Below are 24,428 nucleotides of genomic sequence, written 5' to 3' on the forward strand. Positions count from 1 at the left end.
CCCCATCCCCCTCATGCTCATCCCCCTCCCGGCCCCGCGGCAGCGCCCTTGGCCGTGGTAGCGTGCTCTGTGGCACTGAGTGAGCGGCGACTGTGCTTCTAGATAGAATTTTAAGATTTTTTTTTTTTCTTCTTCCTGGAAATGTGATATTTTTTCTCATTCTTGTAAATGTCCCTTTGTCACATTTGTTATTTTTTAATTTCTGCCCTTTCTGGTGGTTTTATTTATACAAAATGTATCAGAAGATGAGAGAAATTAGATCTTTTTTATTTTTTTTTTTAATGACAAGATGTTTATAGCGTCTTCTGATGTCTCCAGTGACTTTTGACACCAAAGTTGTTAGGAATCTGAATTTACGGTACTCTTGTGTTGCATAAGGTCAGGCTCAAAGAATGCACTTTAAAAAAAAATTTCCTTACTTCTCTTTTTGTGAGTGCCTTATGCCTTCTGATAACCTCCCAAACTCGTCCTAATCCTGGGCACCTGCAGGCTTGGCAGCTATTGTGCGAATCATAAAGCATGAGTACTGAATGAAAAATAGAACAATTGCATAATTAACGGTGTGGGCTGAAGAGAAAATTGTTTAAAAGTAGAACATTATGCTGGAGCAGCTAAGTAATTAAATCCTGCCCTTGTAATGCTCTTCACTTTTTCTTTACTGTGCCCTGACTGTACTCTAAGTCATCCAGAAGTTTTAAAATGCTGTAGTTTGCATAGGCTAAAATCACATCTTACTCAAATGGCCTGTTTGTCTGCTTAATTAACTTGGAAAACTCTTGCTCTTTGTTACTCTGTATCTCAAAGAGGATCAGATCTGGGAGAATCAGATTAGGCTGGGACGTTCCTCTGTGTCTGTTCTCCTGCACTTGAAGATATGTCTGCACCAGAGGACTGTATCCTACCTGAGGTAGCAAGCTATCTTAATTTGGCAAGTTTTTTTTCATTCTTTTTTTCTTTTACACTTTACAGAAACGGAAGCTCCAGTTAAGCCCAGAGCAATGTAGCAACTTTTATGCAGACCAATACGGAAAAGTGTTTTTTCCTAATTTAACAGCCTATATGAGTTCTGGACCTTTAGTTGCTATGGTGCTTGCCAGACATTGTGCAGTCTCATACTGGAAGGAATTGCTTGGACCATCAAACAGCATAAGGGCTAGGAGAACTCACCCTTACAGGTAATGCACTGGCTGGCCTTCGTGAAGTCAGTAGGGTTTTGTCTTTCTTTTAATTGAGACCAGAATTTCTTTCCTTTTTTTTTTTTTCTTTTACAATGGAGATACAGATTTGGAGAGGCCTGTTATTTCTTCAATTTTGTGTAACATAGCTTCTCACCTTTGTTTTTTTAGTATGTAAAGTTCACCCATTTTATGGAAAATGCTGAGTGCATGAACGTAAATTTTAGGTAGCTACGTATTTTTTTAAAAAACAAAATCAAGCCAGTGCCTTGTAAATTGGTCCATAAATATTGCTTTTATATGGTCTCAGACTGTAGAGACTTGGAAGGGATTTGCAGTTGCCTACCAAGCAGTGTTTTCTCTTGTTTTTAGCTTGAGAGCAATCTACGGGACTGATGGTCTGAGGAATGCACTTCACGGCAGTCTCAGCATTTCCTCAGCAGAAAGAGAAATTCGATTCATGTTTCCAGAAGGTAAAATGGTGCAAATAATACATTGCTAGTCTTTGGGAGGATAGCATCCTTCCCTGTTATTACTTGTCTCTGTCCAGACTCTAGATACAATTGGATTTAGAAGAGGTTGGGTTTGTTTGCCTTATGAGAATGCGAGCCCCTTTATGTGTAAGCTGAAACTTTCTGCTATGAAAGGCATTCCAAAATGTATCTGAAGAGCCATTATAGTTACAGGGGTTGCTTCTGCTTTTCAAACTCGGTGGTCTGGGAATTGGAGCAGACAAAGCTGGTAAATGAGAGGAAATGGGAAGCTATTACACCCCAGCATATCTTTCGGGCACTGTCAGCCGCGGGGACTCCTGTCGGCTTGAGAAGACTGACTCTCTTCTTGGGCTCAGGTTGAGTAATTCCTGTTCAACAGCAGCTGGATGCTCACATGATAGTGCAATTCCGAAGTTAAGTGCTGGAGAAATGGGCCATAGAATCTGGAAAAGCTGGGAGAGGATCTCTTGTTTGTAATGTAACAGTTGAAAGATGGCTTTGCTCTTCGACAGAAAGATACAAGAGAAACTGCTAGAAAAACTTGTCTGATTTTGTCAACTGTATCAGTTAGTGTAATAAAAGATGTTGCACTTCCCTACAAACCTTACCCATTGTAAACCATGTCTCTTCTCCTCACCCTAATGACAAAGCAGGACTTAAGGTGAGATTTTTAGGGTCTTCAGAAACCCACTTCACGCTGCAGGAAGTACTAAACGTGGGATATATTGTTTCTCTCCTGCCCCCAATGCATCTTCAAGGGTACAGGTTTTCCCCAGATGATCCGATTTCCTCCCCTTTCATAGTTGGCTATAATTAGTAAGGTTACCTCAGGGACACTGTAAAGGGGTTTAGGTAGTTTCTTTGCAGTTTATTGTGGGAGAAGCTATAAAACCCGTTATGTATTATTAACTTACTAAGGAAAACAGCAGCTCATGTATAAACAACCTTTGAAAGAATGCCTTTTAATCACTCTACAAGCTGCTTTCCAACACCTGTGGTTACTCTTTACAGTGATCTTGGAGCCAATTCCGGCTGGACAAAGAGCTAGGGATTACCTGAACCTTTGTGTGAAGCCTACCTTACTAGCTGGGCTCACTGCGCTGTGTAAAGAGAAGCCAGCAGATCCAATGGTATGTACAGTGTATCAGTATTGTGTTGTATGCTTTGTGAAACATTTACTTCGTACTAGTGAAGTCCCTGTGTATAGGAAAGCTGCTCTTTTCTTAAAGAGCAGTGCTGTTTTAGCTACCTGCTAATGAGCTAATCAAGTAACATTTGCCTTTCAAGAAGTTGATTGGTTTGTTAACAGGTGAACTGAGGGCCAGGACTAAATGACATCAGCCTTGATGAAATGACTTCTGTAAAACTTTCTAACACATAGTTGCTACAGATGCCTGGAAAGGTAAATGATGACATTTATATGACATCATATGATGTCAAGTATAAGTTTGTACTTTATTTACTGTTTCTGAGGTGAGTTTGAGATGAAATAGCTCTCATACAATAGATACTAAGTGAGATTAGATGCTAATCACACTGGTAGTTACACAGTTGAGTAAAATACTGTAGAGTTCTTAGCAAGGCTGTTTATATTTTGTTATTGTTATATTTATTTAAATTAGCATTATCAATCCTTCTTTAGGATAAGCTATTATTTTGACTATACAGCATTGATTAGCATTTACTTGGGTTGTTCCACAGTTCACCAGGAAAATGAATTATGAGTCTTTTGTGTGAAACCTATCCTGAATAGTCAAACTGACCTACAGAAAATTCTTCTGTCTTCTTGTGACCCCTTTTTAGTTATCAGGTTGATACATCTTGCCCTCCTCTCACATATTATTCCTTTTAACCACGGATGTCATTCAAATTACAGTTCTTAGTGAAAAGACTAGAGTTAATTTCCTGGGGTTTTTTGTTGGTGGTGTTTTTTTTTTTTTCCCCAATCCCTAAACAAAATTAGCTTTCTTTTGTCTGGAAAAATATGGTAAATGTTTTTTGTATTCTTAAAGTTCAATTCGTTCATGCTAGTACTTCTTTAAGAATGCAGATAATTAATCAGTGTGACAACTTACTGGTGGTTGTGGTGGATTCTACATCATTATCAGGTTTTTAATCAACATTGCATTTTTCTAAAAGATACATTTCAGAAAAAAAAGCTTGAAAAATAATTCAGGGGTGTTTCTATGAACTATGTGGTATACATGGGGTCAGATTAAATGTACTGTGATTGTTCCAGCTTTATAACCTGTTCACTTTATCTGTATGTCTGGCACTGTTACCATAGAAATCTAGAAAACAAAGATGAAGAGGTCTTTTCATCCATCCCTTTGCCCAAAGGCCAGGCCAATTGTATCTAACCATTCCTAACAAATGTTTGTCTGGCCTGTTCTTTAGCACTCCAAATGATGGAGAATCTACAATCTCCCTAGGCAATCTGTTTCAGTGCTTAATTATACTTAGTTGAAAAGCTTTCACTAAAAGTTAGCCTAAATCTCCTGTGCTCCAATTTTTAGCCCATTACTTTTTTTTTTCTTTTACTATCCCCATAGGACATTGGAGACAATGTAATAACTCCCTTTTTTTTCAGCAACCTATTGCATATTTGAGGTGCATTACCATCTTTTTTTCCCTTCAGTCATCTCTTCACTATATTACAAACTGATTTTTTTTCCTCTTAACTTATAAGTCATGTTTCTCTAACTAATTTTTTGGTTTTGCTTCCAATTAATCTCTGTATTCTGAGCACAATTTTCTAGCCAGTTACGCGGTAACTAATAGTAACTTCATTGAGACCATGCTTTCCTTCCTTGCTTGTAGGAAAGCTATAAAGCTATATGAAGCAGTGTCAATAGCTTTACTAAAATGAAAACATGATATTTGCTCCTTCTTCCCTGTCCATAATGCCTGTGACCTTGCAACAGAAGAAAAATAACGTTGATTTGATACAACTTTTTTTCAGAAATATATGTTGGCTATTGCTTTTCAGTTTGTTATCTGCTAGGTGACTTACAGGGAGATTGATGGATACTAGAAAAAAGAAACAAACATTCCTTCCAGGAACTGAAAAACTGAAGTTGGGGTGATTTGGCTCTTTTTTTTTTTTTCTTTTTTTCCTTTCTGAAGATGGCATCAGAAACTATCTGTCCACTCAGAAATACTTGCTAGCAGCACAGAAGTTGTCTCAGCCAATTCCCTAAGTAACACAGGATAAGTTTAATCAGGCTCAAATGACTTAAAAATTTCTCGTTTTCCCAAGTAGTCTTTCTAAGGGCTTTTGGGCTTTTGTGGTTTTGGTTTTTTTGGGTTTTTGTTTGTTTGTTTTCCATTTCTGTCTTGAGTTCTTACTGTTCTGCTATTGCTGACTAACCTGTGAGGACTGTCATAGTGCTCTGCTTGTTGTCTCTTTCTTTGCAAACCAATCTTTTTGTACCAGGTAATAAAAGGAGAGTGTTGCTTACCTTACTGGTCTACTATTCTATCATTTCTTTCACTTCACAGTATGGTATGAAGTTTGTTGTACTTAGCATTCCAGAAACTGATAGTCAACAGCCTTGTGAAGTAAATAAGGATGTGTTAAAAACTTCTCTTTACAAGTGGAGAAATCGAGGCAAAGGGTTAATTTGCCTAAGGCCAGGCGGAGACATTGGCAGATGAGGTTAGGACTCATGGCATTCCTACCTCCCACATTCTTATTTAAGTACAATGTGCTAGAAAACTTAACAAGATGAATTTCAGAAAGTAACCATGTTTTGGCTTTAAGTTTTAGGTACTATAAGGTGATTTCAGTGCAGAAGACTGGCACTTTCAATGAATGATTACAGATACTTTATCTAGTAAGTGTTGTCAGGAGTAATATTTCATTAAGCAGTTTCATGCATATTGTACAGCCTCATTCCAAAACAGAGTTGATCAGATTATTTGAAGTATGGCTCAAATGTTCTTATACAGACACAAAAATAGACATTACCAGGAAAAGTTGTCTTCTAAAGTCAGTGTGAATTGTTCAGAATCAATGTAAGCTGTGAAGATTTAAAAGAACACTTTGAAAAAAACAGGTTATTCATATATACATTTTTTCTGGAAGGTCTTCATTTTGCAGCACGGTAGGAGAGTGTCTGTATCGGAGGTTTCAAGTAATGCTTTTAATATTCTCCCATACACCTAATAGAAGACAACAGAAAACTGAAAATGTTTGGGTTTTTTGTTCCACAGACTTGGCTTGCTGACTGGTTGATTGAACACAATCCCAATAAACCCAGGCTACAACATCAGATCACTGAGGAAGAGCATCAGGGGTGAGAGCTCAGTGGAAATCATCTCAAGCATTCCAAGTTACAGATATATATTATAATTTTCAGTGTACCCCTTGGCTATGTAATCAATATTATCTGAAGTAAATGTTATTGTCACAACTACCTGCATCTTCATGGGATAAATAACATTACACTTAACCAGGATTTAATAGTTCTAGTAGCTTTTCTGTTGACAAAGTGAATGTAGAATTATGTGATAAATTTATGGTGTCAGGTGATTAGAAAAAGTCAAAATTCCCATCAGGTGTGACTTAACTGCTATTTTCCCTATTTATCTTGGTTTGGCTGTCTGGGGAGAACAACATTATTTACACCAGTACAGATTCCCAAATGACATACAGCTGGCCCGCGCTTTGTGAAACTGAGAGTTGCATTTCAGCATTTTTTTAGCAGATGCAAATTCCATTATGAAGGGAGGTGCTTGGATGTAACTTAGAAAACAATTACTGCAGGCATGTTAGCAACTTTAGAATTTTAATTGCTGATTACGTCACCGAGCTAAGGTCACTCTTGAAGATGATTCACTTGAGCCTGACATATTTTGTCAGAATGGAATTTGAAGGACTTATTTGAAGGTACATTGAATGTCCCTTTCCCATCTCAGTGGCGAAAGGCGCAGTGATTATAAATCAGTCTTTGATTTTCATTAGAAGTTACAAGAAAGTGTGTTTTAGTCAAGGACTAATGCTGTCTTCCAGCATTTGTTTGAAAGAAAGGTGCTTAATTGGAACAGCTCACCTTAAGGGTGTTTTCTGTGTTCTACTGCTCTTAAAAGGTATGCTGATTTCTGTTGCTTTCCCTGTAGCGTTGTTTACCCTTGAACTTGAATGTGTTCTATTTGAGAGTTTCAAGAGAATGGGTTAGGGGCCATGCTATTCAACAGGCAATAGGTTAATCCCGTACTATTACCTTTTCTAAAGTAACTGGACTGTTTTTTTGGGGCGCGTGGGGCTTTTTAATATTCTTCAAAGAGCTGTACTTGCACTGTTAACTTCAAGCTTTGTATCTTACGGTTTCTCTGGCTAGGATGGAGAATACAATGTCATTTTCACAACTCTGAAATATTCGTATGCTTGACTAATACTAAACAAACAAGCAATTTCATAACTTGTTTCATGAAAAAACTTGCTCCCCCAACTTGAGTAATTACCAGAAACATAAGTCTTTTGTCTGTAACATTAAGCTTTGTTTAAGCCAATTGTTTATCTTCTCAGTGGAATAAACCACTGTTGCCAGCCCAGAGAATAAACATGTAGAAAACTGGTCCCTACAGTACTGAGACCTAAAAATCTTGGGACTTGTAGGAGAAGGAAAAAAAAAAGCAAGCCCAAACCCTCAAATATGAAGGAAAAAAATATGAGGTGGTTAGAAATACAGTAAACAGATCTGTTTACAACTAATTTGTTTTGCCTATAATTATTGTCCCCATATGTGTCTGATTGCTCCAATTACAGGACAGTTGTGCTTTGTGGTTTCCTGTCAGCCAAACCAAAAAATTTCTTTTTTGAAGATGCTGGAAACTAAAACCCGGTGAATTCACAAGACACTCTCCTAATTTTGTTAGTTACTATTTTGCTTACTTATTTTGATGTGATGCTGCTTGACAATAAATATCTCCTTTATGTTACTGCTGGAGTTTTCAGTTTTGCTTTTGTGGCAGACCTGTGTTATATTGTACCTAGAGAAGATCATAACTTCCATAGAGAGTGTGTGGGTCCTTACTAGGAGAAAGGGCAAAAGCAGCTGATGTTGCAAATGTTACCTTTATAACCTGTGCTATAAAGCTTTGGTCATTCAAGTGTATTTCTATCGCGGATTTATTCTCTAATACTAGAGCTAACACCTTCAATTGCTGACTGGTGTTCACTTCCATTTATCTAAGGGAAAGGTAGAGAGAAGATACCTTCATCCCTTGGGCGCCATCCTGACTCACTGTATCTGTACACCTAGGGCAAGTATTGATGCAGCAAATCTCACAGCTGAGATCTTGAGGAACCTGCATTAATAAGTAGGATGTGGGCAGAATGTCAGTCCCGGGAACGTAAAATGGACAACCAGCCTGGTCCCCTGGGGGAGCTGTGACACCACCGGAGAGGGTGTTGGAGAACGAGCTGCTTACATTTCTTTTAGTCTTTAGGTTTTTATTTGGCCCAGAGCGCTATAGGCTTGGCCAGTGTTATAAATCCATATCACAGAAAACATAGCTTTGGAAAAAACAGATGATGGTGTCAGCAAGGTAAGCTACTCTCTGTGGGAACGAGTGACCTGTCTTCTCCCTCTATCGAGTCAAAATAATTACCTTGCCTGTTGAGTTTTATTGGGTATTTTTAACTTTGGGGGAGTTCATTTTAGTTTTACTGCCTGAGTGCTGGAATAGAGCTATGTCCATAAAACCAGCAGTTCAGTCTGTTTCCCATAATTCTGTTTTTTCAACAGACTTTTTCCTGGAACTTTGGTTATCATATGCTTGCTATCACCTGCACTGGAAGTTATTCTTGGAACTATACAGATTGAGCTAGTCTGAAGTATATGATTGCTCAGCCTTCCTTGTCTCATAAGGGATTTATTATCTTTAAGAGCAGTTAAACTGCCAGGAACCTTGAACATACTTTAAAGATGGCAGAAACCTCAATCAACGCTAGTTCCTCATTGCCTACGTAAGTCAGAGCATTCTGGCATGCCGAGCTTCAGAAGTGAGTCACTGTTCAGAGCTTAGGACTCGCATTCAGTAACTTTAAGCAAAAAAAAGTGTTACATGGAGATTTGCAAACCCTCGTCTTTCTCATGTAGGAAAAGAAGAGAGGATTTGTCTTCCTTCCTTCGTTCAAGTTATTAATCTTGACCGTCCTTTAAACAACGGTGGTCTAAGCAAAATTGGTACATTGATGATAAACTGATGGATGTTTGTCTCATGGCACTGTATGAAGGGAAGGAGCGATGACAGTTTTTATTTAAAGACACAAGGATCTTAGTTAATTTTAATTCATTACGTCGGAGCAGTGAGATCAAGATAATTCGTGTTATTCTGGACAGCGAATGACGGTCGTTTTTGGCACTACCCAACACCAGTGCATCTTCTGAAAATACTGTGGTGAGAATACTGTGGTTTTTCAATTTCCTTTTTAAAAAAAATTGAAGAGTAATTATTTTTATTTTATTGGAAAGAGAGACTCTTTGCACATCATAAAAAGGTAACTTACAATTGTTTTTGCAGTGCTATTTCCTTTTAGATGTCAGTCAGTAGATTTGTTCTTGGACTAGAAATAGGACTTCAGTCCTCTCTACTGGTTACCTGCTGCTTTGCTTTACTCACACAGACTTAGCTCAAACCAGCATGGCAATGTTGCGAGGACCATCACAGGAAATAGGCACTTTCTTTTTCTGCTGTTGGTGAAAGAGAAAAACCACCTATGCTCCATCAGGAGCAGCTGTCCATACCTAGAAATCTTCCGTAGTCTGGATGAGCTCCTCTGGGTGCGGAGTGTGTCAGCAGCATGACTGATGTGTTGAGCCTCCTTGGGAGGATGCCTGTCAAATTATTGTTATGCTGCCTCCTGCCAAGTGATCATGGAGATGCTGCCATCAGCTCAGGGGAGAGCCTATTGTTGGTCTTCTGAGCCAGAAATGAGGCATTGTTGTAAGACTAAGCAGTTGGTGGGAGAAGAAGGCAGCTTGCAGACAAGTGGGTGACTGATACAGTAATAATGATAACACTAAAGGATTAAGAATTCTCTTCGGTTTACCACTTGTGTTTTACAGCTGAGGGAGGTGATACTTTCATACAAAGTACTTCATGTAGTGGCGTGCTGGGTGTGCTTACATCTGTCTCGTACGGCATCATATTTTGTCCCCTGAGAACACCTGACTGATCCACTCTTGTTCAGCTGTGGTACTATTCTGAAGCATGATTATTTAAAAAAAAAAAAAGACACTGGTACCGTATATGCAACTCTTCTACCATCATATTTACTTTATTTAAAAGTCGTCTTACCTGGGATCTCTGAGTCAGCCTGGTTAGATCTTCTGTATTACTAGAGAGAATTGCGAAAGGCAGTTGGGTGCAGTCTGTCAGCCCCAGACTGCCTGGGTGAGCAATCGCATATGAACTCACCCTAAATTCCAGGGAATTTTTATGTGCAAGAACCTAATTTGGCTCTAAATACTCTTGCCTTTAGTAAACTACTCTGCAAACCACCCATGCTTCTTTATCATCTATTTATAGTCAACGCCTAAGCTCTCATTTCCTTGCAAGGGGACAGTTGTTTTTTTGTTATGTTTCCAGAATCTGCACTGATTGTCAGGGTAGGAAATTCTGCACTTCCAAAAGCAACATCTTATTGCTATGCTGGCTATCGGTTCTTATCTCATTTAGGTGTTGTAAAGTTTTTTCTTACTGGGGTGAATGACGGCAATGTTTTGTGCGTTTTTAGTTTTGTGTCAGGCCTCGTCTCTCTATGTGAGAAAATTCCCAGGAGTATTTAACGTACGCGTGCGGATAAATCTCCTGCATGCCCCATAAAGTACTTTACTATGGGCCAATATAAAGCAGTCATTACGGGGTGATGTTTAAACTTCTGAGATTAACACAGTCTCTCAATTGCACTTACTTATTTTTATAATGTGTAATTTAGCAACTGAACCGTGAAAAGTTATGGCATAGCAAGGTCGTCTTAAAAACAGTGGTTCCAACTGTGCTTTCAGTTTGCTTCATTGTAAATCCAGAGCAATTCCATTCTCTTAGTTAAAAGAAAGACGGAAAATCGGATCATTTCTGGGAGCTGCTCAGCTGGTACGTTGTACATATGCCTGAAATGTATTGTCAGATGTTGGCATGGCACATTCTCTGCTCCTGTTGAAAGCTAAGAGTTTGTGCCAGATTTCTCTGGAGCCAGATCTGGACAATACTGTTGTCTGCATGCAGAACACTTTGTCATTTGCTATTTTGCTAAGGGAGTTGTGCAATGGTATTTTTGCCTGGACGAGGAAAGTTTGATCAAGCCTCTGTTTGAAAACCAGAGGCTCTTCTCTGTGGCCACCACACATCTAGACAGCCGTGAGATCATTCCCTGCTACTTACCACTTCCAACTAAATGATCCCATGAGACTATTTCAGAATACTTTTTTTTTTTTTCCTTCAGAGGTCTTCCATGTAAATATACTGAATTGACCAGCGAAGTTTTGACCGTGACTGTCTTTGTTTTGCAAAGTTCTCTTGTAAACAGGCACCATGCTGGCTTCCCTGAATAGCACCCTCAGTGCAATTGAATGGGAGCAACAAAAGGTGTAGGAAATGAAATGTCCGTTCAATTTCCTATTGATGTAAATGATAGTTTATCATACTGATTATTAGCTTCATGTAGTTAGGATCTGTGATGGTTCTTAAGCCTTTTATTGCTTTTTTTTTTGATGAACTGCAATAAAACATTGCCTCACCTGAGCGCTGACTCAGACTCGAGGCATTCCCCAAACTTAGTGTTGTAATTGCTATTGATTCATCGTTACATATGGCAAAGAATGTCACCACACTACAAAGCAGCCATGATGTATCTTTACCAGTTGCTCATTCTCTCTGCAAAATGTTCCTTTCTAAGACTACATGGGATTCCTGGAATGAACAGTTTTAAGTAATCTGTAAACATAGTTTTAATAATGATACCTGGTTTCTTTACAACATCTCTCCTCAGCAGACGAGGCAATGCTGTACAAAGGAACTAGCGGTACACAAATGGTACAAGTGTGAAGGTCAGGGACAGAGAAGTGAAATGACTCAGGTCATCCTTTGGAGCAGCAGCAGGATCAAGAATAAAACCCATCTCTCTTTAGTTCCAGCTTTGTATCATATCAGCTGAGCAGTATATCAGTATATCTCTTCAATAAAAAATGTCTGCTTGTAGTTAAGGAGATTTGGCACCATGTACTAGATCTGTAGCCCAGTCTAATGCCCTCTGAGTTAATGTGGAGGAAGTCTCTTCACTGTCTTTTTTGGAACAGAATACAAGTCAAGGCTACCAAACTCTGAGTTCAGGCTTGTCCACCAGTCTTCCGTGTGTCTCATCTCAATTTTCCCGTCTGAACATGGGTAAATATTCACATGATCATCCAATACCTCATGGACTGCTAGGTTGAACTGTCCATTTCTTACAGCGTTAGCGCTCACGCACCTATTGCCTGCACTAGACTTTGGAGTGGAAATACGGGTAATTGCACAAGCAGATGGTTATTGCATATGCACCGCTGGGATCTGAACGTTTAAGTACCTACTTGTACGTAGGAATGGGGAGTTTAACACCTGTGTTCTCAAGGTTTGCCAGTCGTTTGGTGCTTGGATCATTTGGCATATCATGTTTTGAAATGTTTCTTTGGAGATGGTGACTGTTACCTGAACACGTGTAGAGAATGTCTCTGTGTGATACGATGTTTTAATGGAGAAAGCTGCTATCACTGTAGTAATGCCTGTTACAAGTCTGTTAATGACTTCTGGACTTCCTAAATCAGCAATCAAAAATTAGTGGCCAGTTTTCTTTCAGTCCGGCCAAGGCTTATTTTTAAAAATAACATGTATTGCAGAATAACCTTAAAGAATCAGTTGGTCTAACATCTTATAAGAATGTCTTACAGTAAAGGAAAAGATGGTATTTTAGCATGTCTCTTGCTAAGGCATTGCAGTAATAATTACATGTAAATTCAGTTTAGTGGGAATAAATTGAAGCCAAAACAACATTTCAACTGAAAATAGTCATAAGAAAACTTTTACATAACACAGCTGTGGGAGAGGGGGGCTGGGGAGCTGTAACGGAGAGCGAGAAGTCATGCTTCATTTGTGGAAGTGAGAATGAGCGGAGCCGGCACAGTTCTGATGTTGTGTCTGTCTGTATTGAACTAGCAGGTTTGGAGCACAGCTCCGAGGCTGGAGTAACTCAGCTCCAGCCATGCAGATGAGTCTGTGACCAGGAGGATCCGTGTTTCTCTGCTCTAGCAGCATCTCCGACCGTTTTGTTTTCTGTTCTGTATTGCTGTCTACAGCCACTAAAGGCAACGATCCAAGAGGAAACCACGCCGTGTTCACTTACACCATCATCTGGAGCTGCGAAACAAAGACAACAGGTAGAGAAAAGGCCAGATGAGGACAGGTGTGGTGTTCTCCTCTGCAAGCTCAGCTTCAGCTGCCTGTGTCTTCCTCTGTTCCTACAACACTGAAATAAAATGTTTCCCTATGCCTCCAACTTGCAAATATTCTTACTGAACTCTGCTCAACTCAGTAACGATCACAGGCGTGTGTCAGCAACACTGACCGGGACAGAGAGAGCAAAGACTGATGGACAATTAAATTTTCTAGCAATTTTTTTTCCCTTCTAGCTGCTTTTTTTCCGGGTACAAGCAGTTAATGTGACCTTCATCAGCTGACGTGAGGGAAAAGGTGTAAGATAAAGTATATTTTAAAAATGAAATTAACAGTTTCATGTGTGCTTTTATAACTTTACTGCAGAAGATGATGTTGGGCCACATCCTTAGGTACTATAATCTGGTGTAATTCTACTGAGGAGAATGCTATTTTGTCCATTTGTGTATGACCTGAGAGCATAACGTCCTGACAGTATAAACTGGCAGCTTTTGATTTTCACTCCCTTGTACTGACAAGAAATTGGATCTTTATTTATCTATCCAGTTCCAATGAAAATCAATTGTTTCATTGTCACCTAGTATTAATTTGCAGTTCTGCTACAGGTTTTCTTCCTTATGGTTGAGAAAGTTTAGACACAGAAGAATTTTTCAGAAGTCACCGTTCGTATGTGCCAACCCACCTGTGCATGTGAAATAGCAGTACCTGGTGCCAGGTGGGTTTTCCAGAAATATAATGTGTCTTTTATGTGCACATATGTGTAACACTAAATTGTTTGTGCTTGCGGAGGTTGTAGGATTTGCACACTGGACCAGAGGTGACAGATTGCTGGTGGGAATTTGTTTAATCTTTAGAGGAAAAAATTTTCTTCTAAAAGTTTCTTCGTACCTTTATATATAGTGCAAGGGGAACATGTTGAGGCATGCCCTTTTCTGTTTGCTTTCAACAAAAATGGGAATTCTTTAGTTAAATACAAAAAATGGAAATTTCCTTTTCTCCCCCCTCTCAAGTATATTTTGGTAACTGAAGCACAGTCACACTTGGAGAGATGGGCCTGTTTTGCAAGGGAAAACCAAAACATTCCAGTGCAGCTAATATTGCAGCTCCTCTGGTGTCTTAAGTTCAGGCCACAGCAGGGGGTGCAGACACCTAAGGGGAATGCCGTAACTTTCTGGATCTTTTCTTTGGAAGAAATAATAAGATGAGTCACTATTAACCCATTCAGCTAAAGTAGTAAGGCTCTTGGAGATGAGAGAAGAGATGGGGAGTCTTTTAAGCGATGTTGCAGTGGAGAGAGGCAGCCTTGGGGTAGTCTAAGTCTCCACATAGGCTGGGCGGTCCTGTCCTTGCCATCGGTGCTGTTATCCCTGACTTTGCTTTGTGGAAATCAAGATTTTCTGGCATCACTCTCTCGTTTCAGAGACCTATTGCTTTCTCGAATGACTGAAAGTACAGGGACAGTGTCCTGAGAAGGTATCTAGACCCTCACTTTGGAGGACACGTGCCCCTCACATAAATGGGGCTGTGCCCGCGTGAACAGCTGACGGCATGTTTTATTCTAGGCTTCGCTTTTCCTGACTTCTGTACCAGCTATCTGACTTGCTGTAAGTTTTCTTGGCTGCCCACTGCAGTGGATAGGGCGTTTTTCCTTGGCTGAAACACTTGAAAAACTGATTCCAAGCCTGGGTTGGGTATTTTTGTTGTTGTTGCGGGGGGGGGGTTCTGCTAAAGTAGTTAAACTTGGTTTATGAATTAAATTGAGCCATCACTTACCCATAGGCTCTGCTTCTGGCTTAGGCCTCTTATTTCTAATGGTTTATCCAGCAGAAAAGAAGTCTTTTTTTTTCTTACATCCCTTCAGGCCCAGTCAATACATTCGTCTTTGCCATTGCAGGAAGCATAAATTTGCTCCCTTTCTTACAACCTTCTCTTGTACATCCTTCCCTGAGATGTCCAATCCTGAGGTAACGATCTTGCTTTGATTATCTTGCTCTGGCACACCAACGGGCTTGGTCCAGGCGTCCTGTGTCATGGAGTGCGCTACTCCCTAGGAAAAAAAGGCTCTCCAGGGCAAGTGTCAGTATGTTGGCACAAAATATGTTGTTCCTCTTACATGATTAATGTGGAAGGAATGTTTTTAAGTATACTGGGTATGTGTAGGATCCTGAACAAGTTCTTGAAAAAAAAAAAATCAGTGGAAATAAACATAGCAGCAAAGTAATATGAAAACGTATACCACTGCCAAAATGGATTACATCTGTTTTTCTCCATCATCCCTTGCGACGGAGCCTGGGAAGCAGATTGTCTGGTCCTCCAGACCATCAGCCAGGGAGTCAAACACGTTGCTTGGGATGTTTTGAGGTAATAGGAGATTGAGACCAGATCTGAGGATGTCAGAGTCTTCTGACATCCTAAAAAGGACAAAATTATAGTTGAGGAGGCTGTCCAACTAATCTCCAGCCCGGAGGTGTTTCCAAGTGACCTCTCAGTGTTCCCAAAGCCTTGTTGCTGGTGGGGTAGAGGAGCAAGAAACTAATGTTGGGTGACTCCAGGCCTTTGGCCCGCTGTGGTCTCTTCTTGCATCACAGCAAGTGCATTCTAAAATTTCTAAGTGAGAATACAGGCTGCTGTGATTCTTTGCCAAGTGACCGCATTACTCACCTTTTTCCCCGGCTGTTTGCATATTTGCAGTGGTATCATTTGCATGTCATGCACTGCAGGCCTGTCGTGAAGTTAGTCAGAAATTGCTTTCTGCTGGAAACAGTTACTTCTTTTGCAAAAAAAAAAAAAAAAAAAAAAAAATTAAAGTATGTTCAGAAATGCTGGATATTTAGAAAAAAATACATTAAAAAACTTGAGATGTAGAAACTGCGTTTCATCAGCTACCTTATCTGTGCAACCTGGAGTTTTTCTTAAATATAAATACTACTGAAGGCATTTCAGTGAAAGAACACTTCGTAATTTGTCACAGTGTGACAAAACACGCCATAGCAGCAGCAGTCGGGACCGTAAAGTGCTGTCTTATCAGCTGGGCTGTCATTAGGAAGTGAGGACTATTTCTAACCCAGATGAAATCTCCGGCGCATTTCTTCCTCAAGGACTGGTGGGTGAATTAGCAGTCAGACCTCTGAGGAACAGGCTGAAAGCCTCTGAGTCCATGGCGTTAGGGACACGGTTGGAATAAGAAGGAAGACTGGCACATCCAAACCTTTTTTTTAAGGATTTTTTGTCATTTTTTACCATTAGTCTTTTTCTAGTTTGTTTTATTTAGCTGTCTTCAGAATCCGTGTCTTTCGGCAAGCGGACGAGTGTGTGTGTCTTCCCTGGTATCTCGCAAAATAAGGGTATGGCTTTAGTCCACCACACACTGGTGAGATGGGCGAGCTGGAGATTTCATGTCCCCTTGCTCGCTGCCTGTCTCTAGCAGCCGAGTGCTTGTGGAGAAGCCCCTTGATCATTAGATAACCGCTGAACGATGATTGATGGACCTTCACTTGACAGAGCAGAGGACAATGCTGAGCTAAACCCGGGGAGCCGTCCTGCCATCGTGGCTCTTCCCCCTTCGCTTCCCAGGCATCTGCGACCCTAGTGACAAACTGCTGCCAAATGTAGATCCTGCGGGGCACGTCTCTCCAGCAAGTCTCCTTGTACCCTGTGAGCACCGATCTGCTTATCTCAGCAGTGCTTCGCTGCTTTCTGTTTTCATTTTTCCAGCCTTTGGGCCTTAATTTTTTTTTTCCCCCCATCGCCACGTGGCTGTGAAAAAGAAGTGTCTCGGGGGTGAAGAGGGCTGTGTGAAAAGCTGCCTATCGTTCAAAACACAGGCCAGGCTGGCCAGGGAGCAGCACCTGAAGGACAAGTCTGTTATTCCGTGACTCCTTAGTTGATACGTTTTCCCAAAAGCTGGTAATCTCCAAGGAAGAAATGGCCTGTCTGGGAAAATAAAGCAAGACATGTAAATTACCTTAATGGGATGCTCTAATGCATTTATGTCTCCTTAAAAGGAAGCTAAACTGCATGCACGGGATGACAGATGAGTTTATTTTCACATGTGGATTCAATAGCCTACCACGATGTAACTGCGTTTTTAGTGCTAGAAAAAGTCTCCAGGAAAATAGTTCCCTGGGGTGAGGTCAGCGTCCACTTACAGCCGAATTTCAAGGGAATGAGTTGAAGAGTGGTTAGCTTGGTTACGAGGCAGGGTGGTTAATGCAATACTGAACAAATCATGGTGATGTGGAAATTAATTACGTCTTCTTCACAGAACAGAGAGAGCAGAAGTGCCCCAAAGACAATCTGAGGTTTAAAACTCAAAGGAGTTGGAAGGATCTGATTGCCACTCTCAGCTCTCTTCATAGCAGTATTTGTTACTCTTCCCAAATATTTATTTGATCATAGTTGTAACTAAACTGCTGAAAACATACAAAACACCCTCTACTTAGTTTCATGTGAAATCTGAGATCCTCTTCACTGAAGCAGAATGGTGGCAAATCCTTGGCCACAACAGCCCGCTTCGGAAAGGGACATAATCTGAAATGATCTAAATAAGACTCCCCCACCGATACGGCACTTGCTAGGTTAAAGCACAGGAAACTGTGAATTTTGGGCTCCATCCTGTTTGACCATTTACACTATCTCCTTATCAATGTACCTGGCTCTGGGAGATTGGGTGGTGTCTGGATACAAGAGGTACAATTTAGTGCTCCCAACCGCTTGAAAGGGGCTGGACGGTGATTTGTGACCTCTCTGGCGATCGGTGAGATAAAAAACTGCAGTGGGGATGTCCTCTGCCCTGCCACTAATCCTGGCCAGAGCCGGCCCAGGCTCTCCGTGCATACCTTGGAGCTGGAGCTGAGCGAAGGCTGTGACCTGATCCCTCCCAAATCCGTGGGCTGTCTCAAATCCAGATTCAAGTCTTGCAGCCTGTAGTAAATGGGGAAAAAAATGAATGTGCTGCTGTCAAAAGCATATAGATGTTTCACAGGGAATTTAAACAGCAGGCTGTTTGGTAAAACAGAAGCTGGGACTGCTACCTGAGATGATAGCCCAGGCACCCCGCAGGGGGAAAGCCCATGAGACAAGAAACAGAGGGGAAAGTAGTCCAAGCTGGGAAGTACAACTGTGTTTGCCCTGGGATAAGGCTTATTAACTTAAGCATGTCAAAGTATAAATGTAGCTGTTTTACTCCTCGACCCTGGACTCGAGGAGGTGGCTCGAGCAAAGCCATCCTGAGAGTCTCTTCCCGGCGCTCCTGTCCAGGATCGGCTGCCGCCCGTGCTCCCGCGCCAGCAGAGATGTCCCCCGGAGCCACCTTCGCAGCCTGCCACGGACCGGTATTACCTGCTCTCCAGACACCTGCGGTGCTGCTGCAATGTCGGGAATGCTCGGCACCTCGGGAGGTATTTGGGACTGAGTTAATTTAATTATTCTCTTGCTTATTGCCTTCGAAATCCACTTAGTGATAGGGAGGAGGTGCCTTGTCCCTATCACAGTTGATGGCAGCTGGCCAGCAGAATTCTCTGCCTGGCAGGAGTGTGGGGATGGAGATCTGGGCCAGGGTAGGTTTAGCTTCAAGGCACTGGGCGAAAGGGAGAGAAATAGAAATTACTGTGTTTAAAGCTGTCAGCTATATTCTTGATGGATGATCCCCTAGAACAGTCAGACCAGGAGCTATAGTGGTGTGAGTTAGAAAAGTCTGTGGAATTGGGGAGAAACATGAGAACCGTTGTCCTCATCCTTGTCCGTGTCTGACCAAACTGTCAGGCTTGATCTAAATCAATGACAAGAGTCCCACTGACTTCACAACCCAGCATTTCAGACCACGTAATTTGTCGCAGCGCAGTTTTGAGCACTGCCAGCCAGGCTGTATGGTGGGACGTGGAGTGCAGCTGCTGTCCCAAGCAGAAGAGCTTGCAAGCAGCAAACTCGGTCTGTGAACGGCCCGGGTTTGAGCCCAAGTGAGGTAATGCTTGTGCCTCTCCCCACTGTTTTACAGTCTTTCCGCTGACCTCGTCATTATCATCTTTTATGGCATCCCATGAGCTACTAAAAGCATCAGAGGAGGAAATTAAGGGCCGTATACTGTCCAGGCTTCTGTGGTCGTATGTCCCCTGACGAGCTATTCTCTCCTGGATGTGCCCACAAGTGGCTTCGATCAGCGTTGCATAGGACGCTGAAGAAAGACGAGAGAAAGAAAGAAAGAAAGAAATGCTACTCGAGATCTCCCTCTCTATTTCCCATCATGTCCTTCTCCTTGTAAATCTCTACCTTCCCCTTCTACAGAGATTTAGACTCATTCTGTTTCATTTTCTGGCCCTGTCCCACTCTGTCCCACATGATTGCTACTCTTTGCCTCCTAACTGCATTTGGTGACCATTTCTCAGCTGTGGTCATCAGTCTCTGCTCCTTACTGCACATGGAGTTACCACCAACTCCCTCTCCTTTCCTCTCTGCATTTCAGACCTTCTGGAAGGGATAGCTTCGGGTCTGAGACGTGGTATTGGCTTTAGACAGGATCTTTTCTAAACCCCAGAAGTGTTTGGACTGAATCCACTTTGGCTGGGAGTGCTCTCGTGCGAAGTTGTCCCAGCAGTCACCTCTGCGCCCAAATAATATTTTAGTTAGGGAACACATCACCTTTCTTGTTCATAAATTGTGGGCCACTGTGTGTGTTCGGAGGAAGGGAGAGTGGGACGGGAGAGGAATAGAGGAGGAAGGAATTAATTTTGAAAGTACATTGCAAGTTATGTTTATTTGATTCTCTCTAATCCATCAGTCTTCTGCTATATTGCTCATCTCCTTGGGGCTTGTTTGAAAAGGGGGAATTTACTGCACTGTAAGCCAGGGCAGTGATTTGCAAAGTGGGGGGTATGGGGTGTATCCTAGGAGAGAGCGGGGAACCAGAAAAAGGGGGGGGAAGCTTGTGAATCCCTCCGCAGAGTTGTACAGCTGCTGTACGTTACCCACTCCCCCCCAGCCACCCATGAGGACATCTTTGGAGGGGAACAACCTACCTTACCCACAAGTGGCTCTTCTACACCAGCACATGCGGCCAGTCAGAAGTGAGTAAGGACCAGTGAGTGGGCAATTAATTCACACCCTGGTTCCCCATACACCTCTTTCCCCTTGGAGTAGCCCTTGGATAAGAAACTTTCCCAGTAGACCTGTGCTTGCTGATCAGGCCTCCTGGATGGAAGCACAGCATGAGCTCACGGTCAATACGGGCTTGTCCTCTCCAGCCAGGGAGAGCAGACGCAACAACTCCCTGTAGACAGTTATTGTAGGTGTCCTCCCCAGCTGAGAAATGTTTGGGAAACACTTGTAACTCTTTTTCTCAGGTGTTACAAAGAGGATTTGTTTTGTAAATAGTGAAGCCGTTAATTGCCTTGGCTTTAATAAGATGGAGCTGAAAAGGTGTTAACAAGTTTCTGTTGGGCTGTGCTGGCGATGAGCCACCACCGGCAGCTGCACAGGGGGAAGGTGGCAAAGTTGCTATGAAAGTACCTTTGCTTACTAAAGAAGGAAAAATATTAGCCACCGGGTTAGCCAAAGACTTGGGGTAACATGGGAATTTTGTAGGAGGGATTTAACTTGAATCACCACGCAGTCCAGTCCCAGAGGGTTCCCCTTCTTTCGAGCAACGTGGTCTGGAGTGTCCCCATGGCAGTACAGCTGTGAAAGTCTGAGCTGGAAGGGCTTTTAAGGGTTGTTGTCTCCCTCTGCTTCTCTCAAGACACAGGTAGTGGGAAGCTCCTGCATGCACTGTGGGAAGCCCAGGTGCTTAGCAGCTTTGAAAATCAGGCTGGCAGGGTTTAGGCATCTAACTTTAACCATCTCACTTAAAAAAAATGTTGCTTAAGATTAGAGTTGAGGTTTCAAAGTCACTAACTGGTCACAAAAATCTTTCCTATACATTCCAGCAAGCCAGACACCCAAATTCCCCATCTTTCCCTGAAAATCCCTGTCAATAAATCCTGCAGAAGGCATCGCACAGATGCTTTTTCATCCTCCTCTATGGGACTGGCACTAGCAGGGGCTAACCAGGGGCTGATTAAGGCCCTTTAACTTTGTCATGCTAAGGGTTGGTTTTGCAAGTCGAAAAGGACCTCTGACTTGTTTTTTAAGACTTTAGGGAATTGCTGGCGCTCACTGGTTTCACTGCACCAGATGCAGCGTGACCGGGAATCTACGCTGCATATGAAAAGGTCACTTACCCTGTTCAAGAGAGGAGATTCTAACACTTGTCAGCTTGAGTGATGGAGACTCTGCATTGAGAGCCATAATATTCATGTCAGAGAATTGCCAAGCCCATGCGGAAGTGCTGAAGATGGATGGCCTGGGGATATACTCCTGACACTTTAATACGGGGGGAGGATACAGCACAAACATCTCATACAGAATTATAATCCATGAAAGGGCACTGGTGGCATAAATTAAAGGTAATCCACCGGGCAAGGAGTTTAACAGCTGAAGTGAAGCAGGCTGGGGTAAAGGAGGGCTGCTGCAGGGCGTTGGGGGAGAGCGCAGCCCCCAGCTGGGGTGGGAAGGAGCAGCGCTGGGCCAAAATCCGTCCCTCTCCAAACCTCTCTGCAAAGACCATCTATGCATGTGGCTCGTCGGTGGGTAGCCTTCCTGGCTCCGTTTCCCTCTTGGACTTGTCACTATATCAAGCAGACACTGTCCTGCTCCTCTGTAGTCAACAGCAAAGCACTTTGTCAATTAAACAAACTCGATTCTCAGCTTACTGACAGTCACTGTACAGCAACGTGACCTGCCGAGGGGAGGGGGGCTGGGGCAGGTATTGCTCACCACGGTACATCAACCTCCGAGCACAAACCTCCCTGCCATGCCAGCCTGCGGGGAGAGGCTGACGAGGCACACGGCCAGCGATGACAATGCGAGTTCTCTGTCAGAGCCGTCCCTGCACTCTGCTCTGGGAGCAAACGCAACAGCATGGATCCAATTTCTGCACTGACAATTTCTGACATCCTCAGCCCGTACCAGCGGCTGAGGTCTGCGCTGCCCAGACAAACGTGAATACCCGTCTGCCCCTGTGTGAGCTGCACACCCCAAGGATGTGCAATCCCTCCCTATCAATAGCACGCTGGCATGGTGTGCACCTGGGCTTCACCTTCCCTCCACGCAGTGAAGGAGGCGACCCTACCCAACACCGCCCGTGAAGTCATGCCTGTTTCCCTGCCTGAAGGGGAGTTAGGCTGTGGGGGCATTTCCACCTACTGGGAAGAAGGAACAAGAAGAAAAGCCGGTGAGCTGGCGGCTGCTGTTGAGCACTTGCCACGGCTCCCGGTGAGGGTGCCGGGATGGGCGCCTGGATGGCAGCATGGCACGGCCAAGAGGCAACAGGTGCAATGGGGACAGTGATGATCCCAGGTTAGATGGGAAGGTCCGGGAAAGCTTGCAGGCTTAGCCTGGGCCGTTATCCTGGTACAAATATCCCCATGCTGATTTTCTGAAACCCTATCAACAGCTGAGCAGGCAGCTCTGACATAAACCTGCCCCGGTCTGTGGTAACGCTATAGCTGGACTGTATTATTTCTTCATCTACAAAATGTTTCCCATTCTCATTAAAAATGGAATATAAACCAGTCCTTTCTGAAAATGAAGGCACAAATACGCTGCTGGGAAGGTGGTGGTAAACCTCCACAAAGCCAAGATGATTTCGGGCCAATCCAACTGCTGTCCCGCAGGTTTCTTACTGCACAGCTTACTCTTCCATGGCAATGGCTGTGCCCCGTGAGCAGCAGCTCTGGCAAAGCCTGTTCGAGCATGAAGGTGCTGCTCCAGGACCGTCCAAGCAGCTCCACAACCCTGCCCAAAGCCCCACCTCAGGGGGCTCGGTGGGGTGTGCCTGCTCCAGGGCATCCCCGGCACGGGTCCTCTGCATCCCTAGCACCCCTTCCTGCACCCCAAGCACTGCGAGGAGCCTTCGGCCCCGAAGGGGAGAAGCAGTGCCAACAACTCTTGGGGAGCAGGCAGCAGGATTTTGGTTTGAGTTCATGCAGCATCTGCAGCACCTGGCCCCAGTTAAGATTTTTACTTTTTCATTGTAATTGGGATCATTACTGTCACTGCGGGACGGCAGTCAGGTTCCTCCTCAAGGGTTTATAGGGCCAGTCCATCCCTTCCTCCAAGCATGCAGTGAGTTACAGGTGGTTGGGATCAGTGTCCCAAATTGGAGCTGATTTTGGGTAATCATGAGTAAATACATTCAGGTTTGAAGACATCATCACTCCCTTCAAATGCTCTTTGGTTGTGGTTAGAGAATGAGTCTTTGCAAACTGGCAGCTGACAGGACTTTGCTCTGCTGTGTGTTGTTATTTATTTTGAAAACTGCCGCGTAGGAGTTTGCTGCCCAGGTAAAATCACCACTGAAATGACAAAATCAGCCTGATGGATCGTGTCCTGCAGGCAGCCTTGGGGTTTATTATCCTGTGCCACCCTGTGCACATGGCATTTTTGTGTGTGTGTTGTCACTGAAAGTGAGTACCAGTGGGCAGGGGTGTAGTGGCTCCCTGACAGTGCTGTGATGGATTAAGATGATCCTGAATTTCTATTGTTTTGTAGTGAATGTAGTGAGAATTGATGACTGTTGTATCCAAGCAACAAGGGGGAGGATGAGAGAGCTTCGGCTTCTCCAGGACCGTAACATCTCTGGCAAGGTGCAGCTCCAAGCTATAGAGTTGTCTTTTGTATTTGTTCAGACTCGGTATTATCTCCACAAGCTATAAAAAGAGAATGGAAATTTGTATCATGGGATGGTACGTAACTTTCTCTTGAGTTCGCTTCAATTTGCATTTGGTCTCTGGCTTTTGCGTAGGATACGCTTGTTGCCTTAGACTGTCTGAGTGCCAGCAATGTAAATGGATTAAAAAAAGCAATTAGGCAAATTCAAGGAAGAACAGTTCATCTCCAGCATTTAAAAGCAACGCAGTGGGTACGAGTGCTGGCTCGGCAAGCCCCTAGCTGCGGGTGGGGGGGAATGGGAGGGTTCGGCGGGAGAAGGATCAGTCTCTGCTGCAGCATCTCTGCTCCTCTCTGCAGCCCCTTCCCCTGGGACAGGGCCTGCATGGGACAGATATCTGGTCTGATGCTACGGGCACCTGCAAACCTGTCACTTCTTATTTTCTGCAGTCACATTTGTTTGAAAAGCTGCTGCAGAGAGATGCATAAGATAGGTAACATGTCCTGAACACGCCTGCTCACGGGGAGTCCTCATCTCCAGGGATTTACCTGTGCAGTTTACTAACCCTGCTATTGGCATACAGCAAGATGGTTTTTATGTGTGCTTGGGAGTTATCCTGGT

At 43.1% G+C, this 24,428-nt stretch overlaps 1 protein-coding gene across 1 annotated transcript in view; it reads left to right on the plus strand.

The window, feature by feature from the left end:
- Positions 1–5,971, plus strand: part of NME5 (NME/NM23 family member 5) — a 7,157-nt gene extending 1,186 nt beyond the window's left edge. Inside the window, exons 2-5 of the mRNA XM_009322764.1 lie at positions 970–1,175; positions 1,548–1,648; positions 2,681–2,799; positions 5,885–5,971. Of these exons, the coding sequence (XP_009321039.1) occupies positions 970–1,175; positions 1,548–1,648; positions 2,681–2,799; positions 5,885–5,971 (513 nt within the window). The remainder of the gene's footprint in view (positions 1–969; positions 1,176–1,547; positions 1,649–2,680; positions 2,800–5,884) is intronic.
- Positions 5,972–24,428: the final 18,457 nt, after the last annotated feature.

Source organism: Pygoscelis adeliae, unplaced genomic scaffold (genome assembly GCF_000699105.1).
Source record: "Pygoscelis adeliae isolate BGI_AS28 unplaced genomic scaffold, ASM69910v1 Scaffold34, whole genome shotgun sequence".
NCBI classification, from domain to species: Eukaryota; Metazoa; Chordata; class Aves; order Sphenisciformes; family Spheniscidae; genus Pygoscelis; species Pygoscelis adeliae.